The sequence below is a fragment of the Cordyceps javanica genome, chromosome 2 (genome assembly GCF_051103115.1).
Source record: "Cordyceps javanica chromosome 2, complete sequence".
Classification (NCBI taxonomy): Eukaryota; Fungi; Ascomycota; class Sordariomycetes; order Hypocreales; family Cordycipitaceae; genus Cordyceps; species Cordyceps javanica.
In genome coordinates this window covers 1,771,917-1,788,525 of record NC_139296.1, presented here as the reverse complement: position 1 = coordinate 1,788,525, position 16,609 = coordinate 1,771,917, and the positions used below count along the sequence as shown (strand labels likewise).

Here is a 16,609-nt window from a genome sequence, read left to right as displayed (position 1 = left end):
AATCCAGACTTCTGCGCATGCTTACTGCCACACCGGCCAGATCGCGACTGGTCAAATCAGCAAGGGTCCTTGCCTGAAGCCCGGAAGTGCCCAGGCAGCTGAACACCAACTCAAAGCGGGAGCAGAACAAGAGTAAAGACAACTTTTATCATTCAATATAGCAAGTGGTAAAAAATCCAGTCTTTCTGCTTCACGTTTCAGAGATCAGTTTCTGGTATGGAAAATAGGCTCAACGCCCTGTATCAGTGACAGACCAGCTTCCAATCTGGTTGACAAAATGGGCGGCTACAAGCCTTGCGTGACTAGCCTATGACTCTGAGAAGTGCTGCCCTATGCCTCGTACGAATATGGCAAGGCTGGCAAGATGCTAATCATCCTTTGTTTGTTATTGGATAGTTACTGTGCCGTGCTTAGTGTCTCATCACCGATCAGCAAAGCCAGCCCATCATGGCAAGCCACAGGGTACCCCTTCTCTGCGCGCTTTATTTTCCGATCAACTCTAATCACTTTGAGCTGGCTGAAAAAAAAAGAAAAAAACGGAGGCGCATAAAAACGTTGATCTAATTCTGTTTCGAATTTCTGCATATGTGTCTTCCGCATCTTATCTTATGTATGCTTCATTTCCCAATCCCTTGTCATTACACCCAGCTTTTTTTTTGTTCTCCTTCAATCCAATATCATAAACATTCATGTATGCATCATAATGGGACAGCTTGTCTATCCAAAGTCTACACACATGTTTGCTATCCTTCGTAACGCATTCTGCTAAAAAAAGACCGAGTCTTCAGGCTTCCATCCCAGGTCACCCAAGACACACCGCACAGCCTCTTCGAGCGCTTCCGGCCCGCACACCAGCACCATTTCCCGTCCATCCAACTTTCTAAAGCTTCTCAGGCTATCCTGTAAGAACGCTTTGTCCATGCGTCCTCGCAGGCCTTGCCATGACGCACCTGGCCTGGATAGTTTGTGCACCAGCGTCGTCCTCCCCGGGGCCATGGCCACCATCCTGTCCAGCTCGGCCCTGCAGAGAATGTCCTCCTCGCACCGGTTGCCGTCCAGGACCAGGCACGTCGTCTCGTCTTCGGCGTCACCAGTCACGGCCCGCAGCACTTGAAAAATAGGCGTCACGCCCGAGCCGGCGCATATCATCACGAAGCGGCGCACATGCCTCGCCGCGCCTGACACAGTGCACTGTCCCTTGCCGAGGTACTCAAACTTGCCCACCGGCCCTTTGAAGTCAACGAAATGGCCGAGCGGGAGGGAGTCGAGCGCCTGCGTCATCCTACCACCCGGCTGGCCGGGCGCGTCTCGGTAAATCTTGATCAGGATATCGAGCCGGCCCTTACTGCGGGTTTCTGACAACGGCGTGTAAGCCCGGATGATGGCTTCGCGAGTGGCCGGGTCTCGAAGTCGTATGAGTAGGTGCTGCCCCGTCGGTAAGCCGATGGACTGGCCAGCATGGTCGAGGCAGAATGAGAAGATCTTGCTGTCGGAGGACACGTCCATTTTCGCTTCGAGAATAGCTTTGCTCCAAGTCTTGGGTTGAAGAAATATGGCGCGTGCTGGATCGCTGGCCAAGTCCTCGCCAGTGCCCCCCTCAAGAGCTTTCCGTGCAGCATCGTCGAGGGTGCCGATGTGATACTGCGGCATCATTGCCTTGGCATTCTCGCTGTCTGTCTGCGCGTCAGTGCTATCCGCCTTGGTTAACAGTCAAATAGTTGGAGTACTTACGGATTGTCATGAATTCTTCGGTTGCATCTTGGGCGGCTGCGTTTATTATGGACGTCGCTCCGCCTGGGTGGTCCTCCAGATACGGTGTGCCATCATATACTTGCCCATTGACGACAAACCAAGGTTTGGCCTCCCCCTCGTGTGCCTTCAATTCATCCAGCGAGATGGTGCGGTTCACCTTGGGATTCGTCATGCAAATCTCCTTCTCCGGTTCCCTGGGTGACTGTACCTCCTCGTCTGATGTCCTCTCGCCCCAGAAGCCGTTAGTGAGGTTGCCGCCGGCGGCCTTGACGCGCTCCATCCACCCGCCGGGCATTAGCGCCGGCTGTGTGGGATGCTCGAAACGCAGGGTGCCGTTCTCTCTGTGGATCACGACGCGGAACCAGGGATTGTTCATCATGCCGAGCACGCTCCAGTACATATCGCGTGGTTGAACCATCATGCCCTCGTCCATGGCGCGGATCATGATGTCGTCGGCGGCGCCGAGGTCGGTGACGGGTATGTCGATTTCCCAGAAGCACCAGCAGAAACAAGTCTCGCGCCACCACATGTCGGTGCTGCCGCCGTATAGCGTGTCGCCATCAGGTGCATGACGATAGTCGTCTTCAGGATAGTGGATGCCTGCTAGCTTCCATGACTGGCCTTTGTTCAACGTGACTTCCAGTCGAGTTATTCTCTTCCCGCCACCGCCATATGCATATCCTCTGACCTTGTACGTTTCTGGTGCCGTGTCCAATGTGAGCCTCTCGTCGTGTCGGGGATAACATATGGCGCTGTTGACATTGAGGTCGTATATGGCGTACTTTTCGTCTTTCCAAATATCTGGCAAGTTTGCGCTCTCATCTGGCGATATTGTAGTGGGGAGCACTCGGTTATCGTATATGTGGTACCAATTGTCGCTAGGCCCCGACGTGATTGTGATCTTCTTGAGCCACTTGACACTACGCCCGCCAATCTGTCCCGGTATGATGATACGAACGGGCTTGCCATGGTCTGGATGCAAGGACTGGCCGTTCATCTTGTGGGCTACCATGATGCCTCGGTTCTCGTCCATGCACCAGTTGAGCTTGACAGACGTGCCGTAGTATCCGTTAGGTAGCTTGTCGGCTCCTTCGAAGCAGACATATTTGGCCAATCTCTTTGGCTTGGCCATCCTCAGTAGAGCTCCAATAGGCACACCAGTCCATAGAGCTGTTGAAAGACCCGCTGCTCCCCAAGAGAAGCCCTTGGACTTGCGAACAACATTTTGTTCCTTGCGACGATTACCAGCGCACACCAGCGTGACAGGATATGTTAGCTGGTCGTATGTCTTGATCAGATCCCGGACAGTAATTGTGAAGGGCTTTTCCACCAGTCCATCGACAGTGAAGGTCCAATCCAGGGATTCATCATCCGGGCAGTGTGGTACTGGGCCATGATTGCGAACGTAGTGCAAGTTCTCACTGGTTAAGAATCCCTCGTCATAAAGATCGGTCAGGGGCGGCTCGACGTTGAAGGGATGGACTCCCGTAAGCCGTATTAGCCTGGCATCGCGATTGACGCGGCTGTCTGGAGTTCTCAAGTCGTCCGAGAGCACTTGCGTAGGGGTATTCTGGGGCGGGAGGGTATATGTTTTGAGGTTTTGACCTAGGTCCTCTGCCGTCCGATTTTGCGGTTTGTTGTCAGCTGCGTCTCGTTCATCATCACTGCCAGCATGAGAATTGCCGACAGTCAATGGCGGGCTAGGAGGAAAGCTGTTGGCGGCGTGGGTTGCATCGATGTGGCTTTTGACTCCCATTTTGACAGTAGTAGAGAGGAAACTCCAGTAAACACCAAATGATATGATAAAAGGGACAATATGGCTGGCAGCTCGAATTTGTGGTGAATTGAATGATATCCTCCAGACTCTCGTGTCGTAGATAGTCGTAGTGCTCAAGTACACTCTATGCCAGCGTGGGAACACTATTCTCCAGACGCCAATATGGCCGAATATCCGAAACTAGTAGCCTTGACTTGCAGTAGGTCTCACACGACGTATGGGATTCCAGTAGCGGCAACCTAGGGCATATAAATCCAAGGCACAGTGCAACTCACTACGGCACGTCTCTGCCGCGAGCGGGCCATGCCTTGAAAGCGTTGAGCGAGACGGCATACACAGTGGTCATGTCTAGTGTATGCAATGATAAAGCGTAAAGTCGGGAGGATTTCCGCGGAGAACTTTTTATTTACTTTTATCAAGTCAACGATTGGTGGTTGGTGGGAAGTGCCGCTGTTGGCGGCATCTTTGTGGCGCTCACCCCATAGACTCTCTCTCAAGCCTATCTGCGATAACCTTGGTTATCAACCCGCACCACAACAGATAACCGCACCTTTTATCTGGCATAGGGTAGATTGGCACAGGGCGATCATGCTATCATCTTTGGAGCCCCCTATTATAGTGCGCGGAGTTATCTCGCTGAAACCGTGACAGGTAGCCCTAGTTTGAGCAAATGGTCAAGGTGGGTTGCCGCAACAACTAGAGGCAAGTGATACAGGCGGTATCTAAGCTATTGATATGTCACTGCGCAAGAATGAAGTCGCATAATAGAGCTATGGATGTTCACACTCCAGAAATATGGCATTGAGGCAGCAACAGAGGTCTGGGACGTGGGCATGGTGTGGCCGGCACGAGGCAAAGCTTATTGTACCGGTGAGGATTGGGAAAGTTCTCACTCACAGCTGTTGGTGGCGCGGCTGCAGCGAAAAACCGGCCCAAGTCAGGCTGGTCAGATATTGACTGGGCTAGGGTTGCCTCGGAGCGTTTGAGTCTCTCCCTTATCGCGGTCGTGTGGTGTGGATTGAGCATCTCCGGGATGCATCTCCGGAGTGGGAGGCCGTGCGACCAACCGAAAGGTGGCAAATCTACGAATTAGTTAGAGGGCTTCCGTATGGAGCACCGAGAATTTGAAATAAAGTCTTTGCGTCACGGTACAAGTGCTCTAGCTGATTTGGGGGATTTTGACACTCTGCTTTCTGGGCTGAGCTAACTAATGGCAAGGTAGTAGCCGGCACAGTAGTGCCGATAGCTGGGACTCTGCAGCGTCGTGGAAGGGAAGTCTCTTTGGAGGGAAATGTTCAGTGGATTCGGGTGAGAGCCGCGCTAATGGCATTGGTTCGAAGCCTGGGCTGGTAGGCTGGCAATTGGCAAGCTGGGCAACTGGTGGTTAATAACAGGAAGTGATTGATGGAGAGGAATGGAATTTGTATGCACCAGCGATCCATGACGAGTGGTGGGTAAGCAGTTTGCAGTAGCGTGCCGGGCCGTCGAAGGTTTTGAGTGGCTGCGAAAGATGAACCAAGTAAAGGGGAAACCATGCAAGAGAATACTAGAACGAAAAACAATGTGAGAAAATCTGCTAATGCGGTTTTTATAAGTTTCTTTTCTGCACGCCGCAAAATACAACTTGGCCCCATCTCCAGATTTCGTCCACTGCACGGAGTAGCACCACAGACTAATAACGCAGTACACACTAGGTAGCTACCAAATGGCGCGTCCAGAATGGGAACGAATCCGTGAGCCCGGGACAATGGCAGCGAGAGATCAAGTGTAACTTTTGGAATGTAGAACAGAAGTATAGGCAGTATGCAACTTAATAGTACCCTCACCCAAAGTCGTGGCAAAATTCATGTGTTCACGGCTGCTCAATCGCTATGTTGGTATTTTGGCTGACATAGGTTGCGGGGGATCTTTTTGAGAATAGATTCTTCGAATGGAGGAGCAACGTTTTCTAACTGACTGGATGGTCAAGATATTCGCATCGTTTTTATCGATAACAACGTTGACTTGGCATATTTTTGAAATCAGGATAAAAACGAGCTGATAACATAGTGGAGGAATCGAAATAGGGAGTAGTGAAATCAGATATTCTTTCAACCGACTTCTCGTTAAACTACGAACAAATTTCAAGCATGTTCCATCCGGTATTTCAGTTGAAAGAATGAAATAGTATAATTATAATGAAGAGGAAGGTTTCGTCATGTTCTCTGCCCCCTCTCCTCCTAGCACAGATTACAGGTAGTTAGTCACCTTGCTTGGCCCCCATACAGCTGCTTTGACCTGCAGGCTGCCGTTTGATAGCCCTGGCCCTGCCAAGTCTATAGTGGCATCGAAGCGGGCTACAACGACTAACGTCGGCCACCCACTTCTCGGCACCACCCACTTCTCGGCAGGTTAAGCAGAATAACAGCACGAATTTTAATATAGCATAATAAAGCCAAAAAAAATCCAAATAACATAATATATATACTAATTAATAGAGAATTAGATAGAGAATAAGAATTAAGATAGATTAATAGGAAATTCGTAGTTAGTCCCGTTTAATTACGCTTTAAGCTATTAGTAGGTATTTTTAACGTCTATTACTTTAACGAATAACTAGTTAGGATTAGTAGTAACTATTTAGCATTTTTTAGGTTATATAAGAGTTATTTTTACTTTAAGTTCTAAGATCTTCTACTTTAAGAGAGTAATTTAGGCTTATTATATATTAAATTACTTCTCTATTTTTCCTTATATTTACCTAATAGTACGTATATTACCTAACTATTATATACTATTAAGAAAAAGGTAGCGAAGTTATAATTTACTAGCTAATATATTAACCTCTAGTAGACCTTGTTAGAGGTTAACGAGCGATAGGCTTGGTAAATGGAAGTGGAAGGATCGGAAACACGGGTTATCGTTCGGTAAGAAGGATGGTCGAAGCAAAATCGATAAAATCGTTCTTCTATTCATGCGTGCGTCGTAAAGAAGCTTGCTTATTTCTATAGCAAAAGGTATAGGGAATTACTGGATCTATATAGACGAAAAATGTGGGTCTATTCCAGTCTATGACTCGAACGAATTCAAGTGGTTCGTCATGACCTTATATAAGGTTTAAAGTGGCTGGGGTGGCTGGTAAGGTACTGTAACGATGGCTTAAATCTAAGTCACAGTAAGTCTGTTTCTTAGGAAGTGAGTCAGGCTGAAGCTATAGGGTAGCACGTTGAGCAGTATCGTTAAACGGTCGTTAAGAGATTAACTCTCAATAGTAGAACTATTGCTTAGATTGATCAATAGAGATCTAGACTACTTGGCTATGGGAATACTTCCTTCTTAAGTACTCGTCTATCTCTCTATTGTAGACTTGGATCATACTGATCCCTTCTGATCCTGTCGCACTGGATCAGACTGAGCTCGTCCGATGAGTCTGTTTGGATCAGTTCGATCCTTCCTGATCCATCACGTGACTATGTCTGCTTGTACCTTCGTACCCTAGGTGCTTTCTCAGCCTCTTCCTGCGCCACTGGTCCTCCCCCGTGGCTGCATAACAGGCCGCCTTGCTATCCTTTGTTCGTTTGTCACAGGTACCTGGTATAGCTAGTGTAATTCTGTATAACTTTAATTCTGAACCTAGGTTAAAATAGGTAAGAGTATATGTGTTATAACGAGAAAAATTAGCTTATTTTTATTATAATTATTATATAATATAATATTCAGTTTATACCCCTATAGACCTTCTATAGGAATCCTTTTAGTACCTAAAGATAGCGTTTTTAGTATTATTTTAATAGGGTTAAGTAATAGATTACTTATTAATAGCTTTACTATATTAACTAGCTAAAGGCTAGCCTTCTACTAGCTAGAAAGTATATTTTTTTATGATAATCCTACTTCTCTTATAATAGTATAATATTTAAGAAAAATTCTCTTACTAATAGGTAAGGAATCTATATCCTATAACTATTTTCTAAGCTCCTTACGATAGCTAGCCTTAACTAAGCTAAAGATAGCTATATTAAGAGGCTAAAGAATATAGGAGCTATAAGATAGAAGAAAAAGTAAGTATATATTATTTAAATAGTATTTATATAGGAATTTAGCTATATAATAACTTCTATAACTATCTAGAATTAGAAGGAATTACTAGTTAGATTAAGCCTTAATTTAAGGAATAAAGATAGCTTATAGCTAGTATATAGTAATTTAATTATTAGTCTAGCCTTAAGAGGTTACCTAGAAAAACTAGCCTTTAAAGGAGGCTAGTTTATTAGGAAACTACTACTATTATATACTCTTTCTATTAAAAATAACTAATAATAGAAGGCTCTTCCTATTTACTAAGATATACTCGAAAATTATAGTCTAAAAGTATTAACTAGACTACTTCTTTAAGGTAATTTACTTCTAGGATAATCCTAGTACTAGGCTATTCTCGTAAAGTCCTATTACTAGGCCTATTTCGTCTATATTATATTAATTCTTAGGGGGTATCTCTTTAATAGCTTAGATTATTAGAAGTTTAAAGAAGGCCTAGATAATATAAGTTAAAGCGCTATTTATCCTTTAAAAATTAAGTCTCCTACCTCTTAAGGTCCTAACCTCTAGATTTCTATATAAAAAACTATATAGCTAGTTCCTACTAATAGGCTATTAATTACCGTTTTAGATAGCTATCGAAGATACGATTTTCCTAACCTATATATAGGTTAGAGGGTTACTAAGGGAATCCTAAATTAGGATCTAAGAAATAAGCTATAATTCCTTATAGGGGTATAAACTGAATATTATATTATGTAATAATTATAATAAAAATAAGCTAATTTTTCTCGTTATAACGCATATACTCTTACCTATTTTAACCTAGGCTCAGAATTAAAGTTATACAGAATTACACTAGCTATACCTGGTACCTTACCAGCCACCCCAGCCACTTTAAACCTTATATAAGGTCATGACGAACCACTTGAATTCGTTCGAGTCATAGACTGGAATAGACCCACATTTTTCGTCTATATAGATCCAGTAATTCCCTATACCTTTTGCCATAGAAACAAGTAAGCTTCTTTACGACGCACGTATGAATAGAAGAACGATTTTATCGATTTTGCTTCGACCATCCTTCTTACCGAACGATAACCCGTGTTTCCGATCCTTCCACTTCCATTTACCAAGCCTATCGCTCGTTAACCTCTAACATTCCTAAGCTAGAGCTAGCCTTTAAAGCTACTTAAAAGCTACTCTACGTAATGCTCTACCTCTAATTCTTTCCTATAAGGTTAATCTTCGTATACCCTATTACTACGATATGCGTGCCTAGCTTATGCTACTAATAACGTCCTAGAGGGTATTTTAAAGGTCTTATTCAGTATATCTAGGCATAATATATATACTATAAAAAAATTAACGCTAAAATAATAATATTTATACGAGAAAACGTGGATTTTGTGAGATGCCTGTGGTGCTAGTTGAGGGTGGATTTACCTGCCGAGATGTGGGTGGTGCCGAGAAGTGGGTGGCCGACGTTACCTAGCAATAACCAAAACCCTATGGGCTAGCGGTGTGATAGAAATAGTCTACTTACCTGCTTGCCGGCTTGCTATACTTGTCCGCCTGCTCGCCGCCCCTCCGCCCATCTTCGCAAACCACGCTAAACCAACACGGGCACCTCCCCTCCAGAAAAAAAACCCACTCCAAATTTACCTATCCATCGTAGTCACAATCTCGCCGCACGTAAACGTAACCGCCATCTTGACATTGATATCTAGACATCGCAAGCATTTCGCCCCGTTACTGCGCTTCTGCTGGCTGCTGTCCAGCCTCGCCCTTTTGCACGCACCGATGCCGACGATTCTTGCCCGGTTGCTGCACCCTTTGTCGGCGCAGCTTATTCCTTAGCGCACCCGGCGCCCGGATGTAGCCACTCACTACCTTGTTGCTTTAATATCACTGATTCAAGCCGCGGTTCGAAATGGATCGCGCAAAGAAGCGTTCGTCCCGTCCCCGGAAGTTCCTCATCCCAGACGTCTATGGTGGCTAAATCTCTCATGCAGGCGAACTGCGCGCTGCAAACGAGCAAGCATGGGCCGGCGAAACCAACCTCTTCCAGGTCAACAGCTCCCTCGACTCGTCTCTCAAGAAAAACACCGCTTTCATCAAGCGACTCCGTACTGCAATCACCTCTGCTACCCTGAGCACCTTTCTTCAAGAAATCCGCACTCTCAGCCTTCACAAGTACCTCTCCGAGATCATATCTGCTTTCTACGAGGGCCTCTGCAAGCTCAAAACCCCCGGCGAGGTCGATGCCGGCGCTGAAATTGCCAGCGCTCTACACCAGCGTTTTGGTCCTGCCGAGTTTACCGAGCACCTTAGCTGGCTTCTTGGCCGCGGTATGGCCACGCCCGAAAAGAGTGCACTCAAGGCTCTCTCCCAAGAGCTCCGTGAAAAGGAGGAAAAGGAACGTCTGATCAGGCAAAGAGCACTGCTCCGGGTCGTCACTGAACTTTGGCTGCTCGGCGTCCTGCGAACTCTGGATGATGCTGTCAAGCCCGACGACGCGACTAAGGCTGTGGCTTCAAAAGCCGTGGAAGCCAAACCACGTGCGAGCGCAAAGAATGGTACATCTGCCGAGCCATTTCCACTCGAGGTTTTGAAGGATCTCCTTGGCTACGACCGCGAGCACATCAACCTTCCTCTGCTCGTCATCTTCGTCAAGGCCTTTAGCTGGGATATTCTAGGTGTCAAACCTACAAACGCCGACGGCAGGAAAACCATTGAGGAGGACGGGGCTGCAGCAGCAGATGTTGCACAATCCACTGCTGGAGATACGGAAGATGACGGATTCGACCAGCCATTTACGCCGCCAGAGCTATCCGAAAAGTTCAAAAATGTTCTCAAAAAATATTTCGAAGATGTCAAAAGTCACATTGCTCGCGACCAAAAGTCTATCCACTCACAGGCTCGCCGAAACGCCGAGGCATATGTCAAGAGTGGCGAGGTCTTTGAAGACCGGCAAGCAAACTACGAAAAACAGGTCAAGGCCCAAGACCGTCTTGTCTCAAACGCCCAGGTCATTGCCGATGCCATCGGTGCCGAAATGCCTGATCTGAAAGACTCGGATGACCCACTGAACGCCTCCGGTGCTGGAATTGGCCTTGTCAAGACAGGGGAATACCTGCGTTCATCTGCTGATGGATCCGGCATCTGGGACGATGATGAAGAAAGACGCTTCTACGAAAACTTGGTCGACCTGAAGGGTAAAGTTCCGTCTATGCTATTGGAAGACGGCAAGAAGAAGAAGGCAGATGGGGAAGATCAAGTCGGCAAAAAGGTCGATGACGCTGAAGCTACAGCCCCGGTAGATCCGGCCGAAGATCAATCCATGGCTATTGCGAACAAGACGATCGGTGCCCAAGTCGACGCGCTGCTCGCACGGCTGCCAGATCTCACTAGTAAAGAGACCATTGATCAGATGGCGATCGACTTTTGCTATCTCAACTCCAAAGCTTCCCGCAATCGACTCGTCAAGGCGCTCACCGAAGTCCCAAAGGGTAGAGGAGACCTTCTTCCATCCTGGTCCCGCCTTGTCGCCACACTGGGTCGCTACATGTCGGATGTCCCCAAAGGCCTCGTCGACTACTTGGATGCGGAATTCCGCAGTTTGCAGCGCAGGAAGGAGAAGGACTTTCTGGGTCAGGTTCGGCTTGCCAATATCCGCTATCTTGCTGAACTCACCAAATTCGGCGTGGTGCCGGAGCATGTCGTCTTCCACTGCCTCAAAGTCAGCCTAGATGACTTCTCTCGGATGAACATTGAGATCCTTTGCAATCTCTTGGAAAACTGTGGTCGATACCTGCTTAAGACGCCGGACACTGCACCTAGGATGGTTACCTTTTTGGAAACCCTTCAGCGCAAAAAGTCCGTTCAACATATCGGCCAGCCGGAACGAATGCTGATTGATAATGCCGTATACTATGTCGATCCACCTGAACGCCCTGCTATTGAACAGAAAGAGCGAACACCAATGGATCTCTTTATTCGAAAGCTAGTGTATAACGATATGACAAAGCGAAATTACAGTAAAATTTTGAAGCAGATCAGGCGGCTGCATTGGGAGGAAAGCGATGTAAGCTGCATGGCGTCGATTACTTCATCAACATGCTAACCGATATTTCATAGGTTGTCGCCATGCTTGAAAAAGTCTTTTCCAAGCCTGGCAAAGTTAAGTACGGCAACGTGCATTTGCTCGCCATTCTGCTCAGTGCGCTCTATCGCTATCACCCTGCCTTTGTTGTCAAGTCGATTGACAATGTCATCGAGTCCATTACGTTCGGCCTCGAGCAAAATGACTTCAGAACATTTCAGCGCAGAGTGGCTGAAGTGAAGTACCTAAGCGAGCTCTACAACTACCGCATGTTGGAGCACCCCGTCATTTTCGATACCATGTACAAAATTCTCACATTTGGCTATGGTGGCGCTCCTGTACCTGGCCGACTCAATCCCTTTGATCCGCCGGATGACTTCTTTCGTATACGACTCGTCTCAACTATGCTGGAAACATGTGGCGTCTTCTTCAATCGTGGGGCTGCAGGCAAGAAGCTAGACTACTTTCTTTCCTTCTTCCAGTATTATGTTCATACAAAGGTTGCGCTGCCAATGGACATTGATTTCATCGTGCAAGACACGTTTGGTCTGACCCGCCCGCAATGGAAGTTCGCCTCCAATTTGGAGGAAGCAACGAAGGCCTTCCAAGAAGCTGTGGCCCTAGATCAGAAGTCCAGCGGCGCAGATAAGGCAAACGATGCTGACGCTGACGCTGACGATGCGACTAGTGGCGCTTCGTCTGACGACGAGCATGGTGATCTGGACGAGATCGAGGGTGATGCCGATGTGGATGAAGACGACGACAGTCTTTCTGAAGACGAAGAGGAAATGAACGATCCTGCTGAAGATTCGGATGCTGATAGTGAAGATTATGATGAGGCAATTGTTGTGACGAGGCAAGAAGAAGCAATTGACCCGGAAGACGAAGCCGATTTTGAGCGAGAGTATGCCAAGATGATGGCAGAGAGCCTTGAATCGCGTAAATTCGAGCGCAAGCAACAATTCGATGTTCCTCTACCAGTTCGCCCCAAGGCCCGAGAGCCTAGTGCTGGGGAAGGACAAATCTTGCCGGAAAGCTCAGCTGTTCCGGCGAACAAGATGGCATTTTCCCTCCTAACGAAGAAGGGCAACCGGCAACAGGCAAGTTATAGGTAGCCCTATATGTGCGCATTTACTAATGACTTATAGACGCGTACGGTCGAGTTGCCGTCCAATTCTGCGTTTGCTCTTGCCATGAAATCGTCGCAGCAAGCCGAGCGGGAAGAACAGCAACGCATCAAGAATTTAGTTTTAAACTACGACCTGCAGCAAAGCGATGACCAAGACAGTAAGCATACACCAATGCGACGTACAAGTACTTGACAACAATAGAAACTTATGAATTTCTAGGTGGCGAGAAGCAAACAACATTCTACCACAATCGGGTCGAGCGCTCTGGCAAGGACCGAGGCCAGAGAGTACGAAAATTGCAGCTCAGCGATGTGGACTGGTAGAACAAAGGACGATCGCGAGGAAAATCAAAATTGCGCCGTCCCAAAAAGCTGCAGAGGGTCAAATCACGGGCAACGATGCCAAATCCGCAAGACTCGCCATAGATACGTTGAGCGCTTGCAATTGAAGCTAGATCTAAACGTCTTTCCTGTAGCTGAATTTACATTCTTGCCGGTAATTGAATTTTCATGTGCATCATGGCTGTTATTAACCGGGCGGTCGCAATTGCTTGCCTAAACGAAGCCGGGCCAAGTTCTTTGGCCGTGCCGAAAGAGCAGGCTTAGAGCACGTGTAACCAGCTCACAAAGCGCATATCCGCTAAATATTAAATGTTTCTCTCTGCCAAACCTAGCCCCCATCATACTTCTTTGTCGTGTTGTACAGTCATTCTGAGACTAGCATAAATCTCAGGTCATATGTCTCTAAAAGCCATATTCGAGAGCCGAATCACGTACTCCAAATGACAAAACACGTCAATCCCGTGTTCTTGACACGTGTGAAACAAAGAAATGGCTGCGTTCTTTCCGAGGCTGTGAAACGTGAGATGGCTGAAATAGCAATAGCAAACATGGCTTGGTGGCGGCGGTCCCTGCCAGTTGTAACCGCGCAGAGAGGTGCGCTCAGGTAGAAGTTGCACACGGCTGACTGCATGAGGCGGTGTCACGACAAATTTTCGTTTCGATAATGCCCTGAATCGTTGCTTCTGCCAGCCGGCGTCTAACATGGCGATGGCAAGCACGCTGGCGAAGTTAGCCAAGACAAACAGACGACTTGGAAACTCCTTCGCCGTTTGCACTCGACTTTGGCCATGGCCTCAATATCTGCATCATGGCCCATCAAAGATGTAAGTAGACTGACCAGCCTTTGTTTTGCCAAAAATATGGAACGAAAGAATGAAGAAGAAAACACAATATGGAATTTGGGCTGGAATAAGGACTGATTGACGTGCTTTAGATTGTTTATACGTCAGTGGTCGGCGTGATTATGTTGATGGCGTTCTTGGAGTGGTTTCTTTGGTTGGCGGCATTTCTCTATTGCATCTTCAAGGCGTTCAAAAAGGCGGAGCATTGGTCGATCAATGTGCTCTGCGTCATTGTAGGAGTCGGCTTTGTGTTGATGAGGTATGTATGGCCCTTGTGAGTCCTGCATGCCACGCGCGTTTGCTAACAGCCTTGCAGACTGATCTTCTTGCCCATCATGGTCGTGACACTTCCACTACCGCACCAAGTCACCCACTACTGGCCGGAGGGAGTGGTTGGCGCACTGCAATCGTTTGCATTTTGGAGTTTCTCTGTGCTGCTGACTGTGCCATGGCTTTTCTGCATCTACCAACTTGTGACGAATCAACTCGGCCGAACGAAGCGAATAAAATTGGTGCTAGACGATGTGACGGCGCCCAAGGTGGTAATCGTCATGCCTTGCTATCGAGAAGAGCCAGACGTTCTCGTCACCGCGATCAACTCGGTGGTAGACTGTGATTATCCGCCGGCATGCATCCACGTATTCCTGTCATTTGACGGTGATCAGCAAGACGAGTTATATCTCAACACGATTGCAAAGCTTGGTGTACCGGAGGAAATGGAGTCGTATCCGCGCAGCATCGATGTCATGTACAAGTCTTCGAGGGTAACAGTTTCACGTTTTCCTCATGGCGGCAAGCGACACTGTCAAAAGATGACATTTCGGTTAATCAACAAGGTCTATGAGCGCTACTTGAAGCGTAACGACAACTTGTTCATTCTGTTTATCGACTCCGACTGCATCTTGGATCGAGTCTGCCTACAGAATTTTGTCTACGACATGGAGCTCAGCCCGGGCAATACCAAGGACATGCTGGCCATGACTGGTGTGATCACATCGACGACAAAAAAACACAGCATAATCACGCTATTGCAGGATATCGAGTATATTCATGGCCAATTGTTTGAGCGGACGGTAGAATCTGGATGTGGCTCAGTGACGTGCCTTCCTGGTGCTTTAACAATGCTTCGGCTATCAGCTTTCCGGCGGATGGCAAAATACTACTTTGCAGATAAAGCAGAGCAATGCGAGGACTTGTTTGACTTTGCCAAGTGTCACTTGGGAGAAGATCGCTGGCTGACGCATTTATTCATGATTGGAGCCAAGAAAAAGTACCAAATTCAAATGTGCACGTCTGCTTTTTGCAAAACGGAAGCCGTACAGACATATCGATCACTAGTTAAGCAGCGGCGTCGATGGTTTTTGGGGTTCATGACGAACGAGGTGTGCATGCTGACAGACTGGAGATTGTGGCAGCGGTACCCTATCCTGGTGCTGGTTCGGTTCATGCAGAATACGATTCGAACGACGTCACTGCTATTTTTCATCATGGTAATTGCGCTGCTATCTACTACGGCAACGATTCACGACCTCCCCGTGGGCTTTATTGCGGTGTCGCTGGGCCTGAACTGGGCACTGATGCTATATTTTGGGCTCAAGCTTCGACGGTTCAAGGCTTGGCTGTACCCTCTCATGTTCATATTGAATCCATTCTTCAACTGGTATTACATTGTGTATGGGATCTTTACGGCTGGACAGAGGACGTGGGGCGGACCGAGAGCAGATGCGGCAGCAGCAGACACGACGACGACAGCACGAGAAGCTGTGGAGAAGGCAGAGGAGCAGGGGGACGAGCTGAACGTTGTTCCAGAAACATTCATCCCAGCTCGAGAAGCGAGGCTGCTGCAATCTCCTGGAGCTTCGGTGGGCCAACAGCAGGGGCTTGGAAGGACAAAGAGCACTGTGCGGCCACCGGACAAGGTAGATGGGATCTTCTCAGCTAGGCAGCGGACGAAAGAAGGTACTTATGAGCACGTCGACGATTCCATGGTAGCTGGAGGTGGATCAGTGCTACCGCAGTGGACAAGGCACAGCCCTCATGATTCGGTGGAAAGCGTCTTTCTGCAAGGCGAGGCGTTGCAAGGTGGGAGCAATGTGTTACAGAGTCGGTTCATGGAGAGCTTTATGGGTGAAGAGGACAAAAGAAAATACATGGCTGCACAACGGGTAAAAGGAGCGAGGCTTGGTGCTGGAGGAGGCGAGCGTGGTGGCTAGGGCTGTGGTGGTGGCCGCAATGGTAGCGCTAATTGGCATGGTGCCGGCCATGGAAGAGAAGGTGAGACAAACTTGCTGGGGCATTTGGAAGAATAATTTGCTTGTGAAGATGTTTTGATAATAAATTTCTTTAAGTCATGTGTTGGGATGGATGTTTGATGATATTGGAAGGCGTTGTCTTGGCAGGCAGTTTATAGGTCAGCCGGGTATAAGTGAAGAACAGCTCGGTGGATGAATGGGTGGATGAGTGGGTGGCGGGGCAACGGGTCAGGGCGGAGGAGGAAGGGGTGATTTAGGATGGTGTTGAGGTGTTGAGGGATCGAGAAGAGATAATAATGAGATTGAGAATTGAGACTGGGTGGTATAATGGGAATGCAATGTTGGACGTTGGAGTTGTTGCGAATTAGGCGTCATTGTGGCTACAGGGAGGAA

At 47.7% G+C, this 16,609-nt stretch overlaps 3 protein-coding genes across 3 annotated transcripts; 2 read left to right on the top strand and 1 right to left on the bottom strand.

The window, feature by feature from the left end:
- Nucleotides 1-765: 765 nt before the first annotated feature.
- Nucleotides 766-3,508, bottom strand: V2A60_003035 (uncharacterized protein; the record flags this gene model as incomplete). The annotated part of the gene is made up of 2 exons (XM_083254378.1): nucleotides 766-1,673; nucleotides 1,732-3,508. 2 exons carry the CDS (start codon nucleotides 3,506-3,508, stop codon nucleotides 766-768), a joined length of 2,685 nt encoding a protein of 894 aa, XP_083110504.1.
- Nucleotides 3,509-9,479: 5,971 nt separating this feature from the next.
- V2A60_003034 (armadillo-type protein) lies at nucleotides 9,480-13,104 on the top strand (the record flags this gene model as incomplete). The annotated part of the gene is made up of 5 exons (XM_083254377.1): nucleotides 9,480-9,498; nucleotides 9,562-11,633; nucleotides 11,687-12,751; nucleotides 12,800-12,938; nucleotides 13,001-13,104. 5 exons carry the CDS (start codon nucleotides 9,480-9,482, stop codon nucleotides 13,102-13,104), a joined length of 3,399 nt encoding a protein of 1,132 aa, XP_083110503.1.
- Nucleotides 13,105-13,910: 806 nt separating this feature from the next.
- On the top strand, nucleotides 13,911-16,177 carry V2A60_003033 (chitin synthase D; the record flags this gene model as incomplete). Its single annotated transcript, XM_083254376.1, has 3 exons — nucleotides 13,911-13,946; nucleotides 14,057-14,223; nucleotides 14,281-16,177. 3 exons carry the CDS (start codon nucleotides 13,911-13,913, stop codon nucleotides 16,175-16,177), a joined length of 2,100 nt encoding a protein of 699 aa, XP_083110502.1.
- Nucleotides 16,178-16,609: the final 432 nt, after the last annotated feature.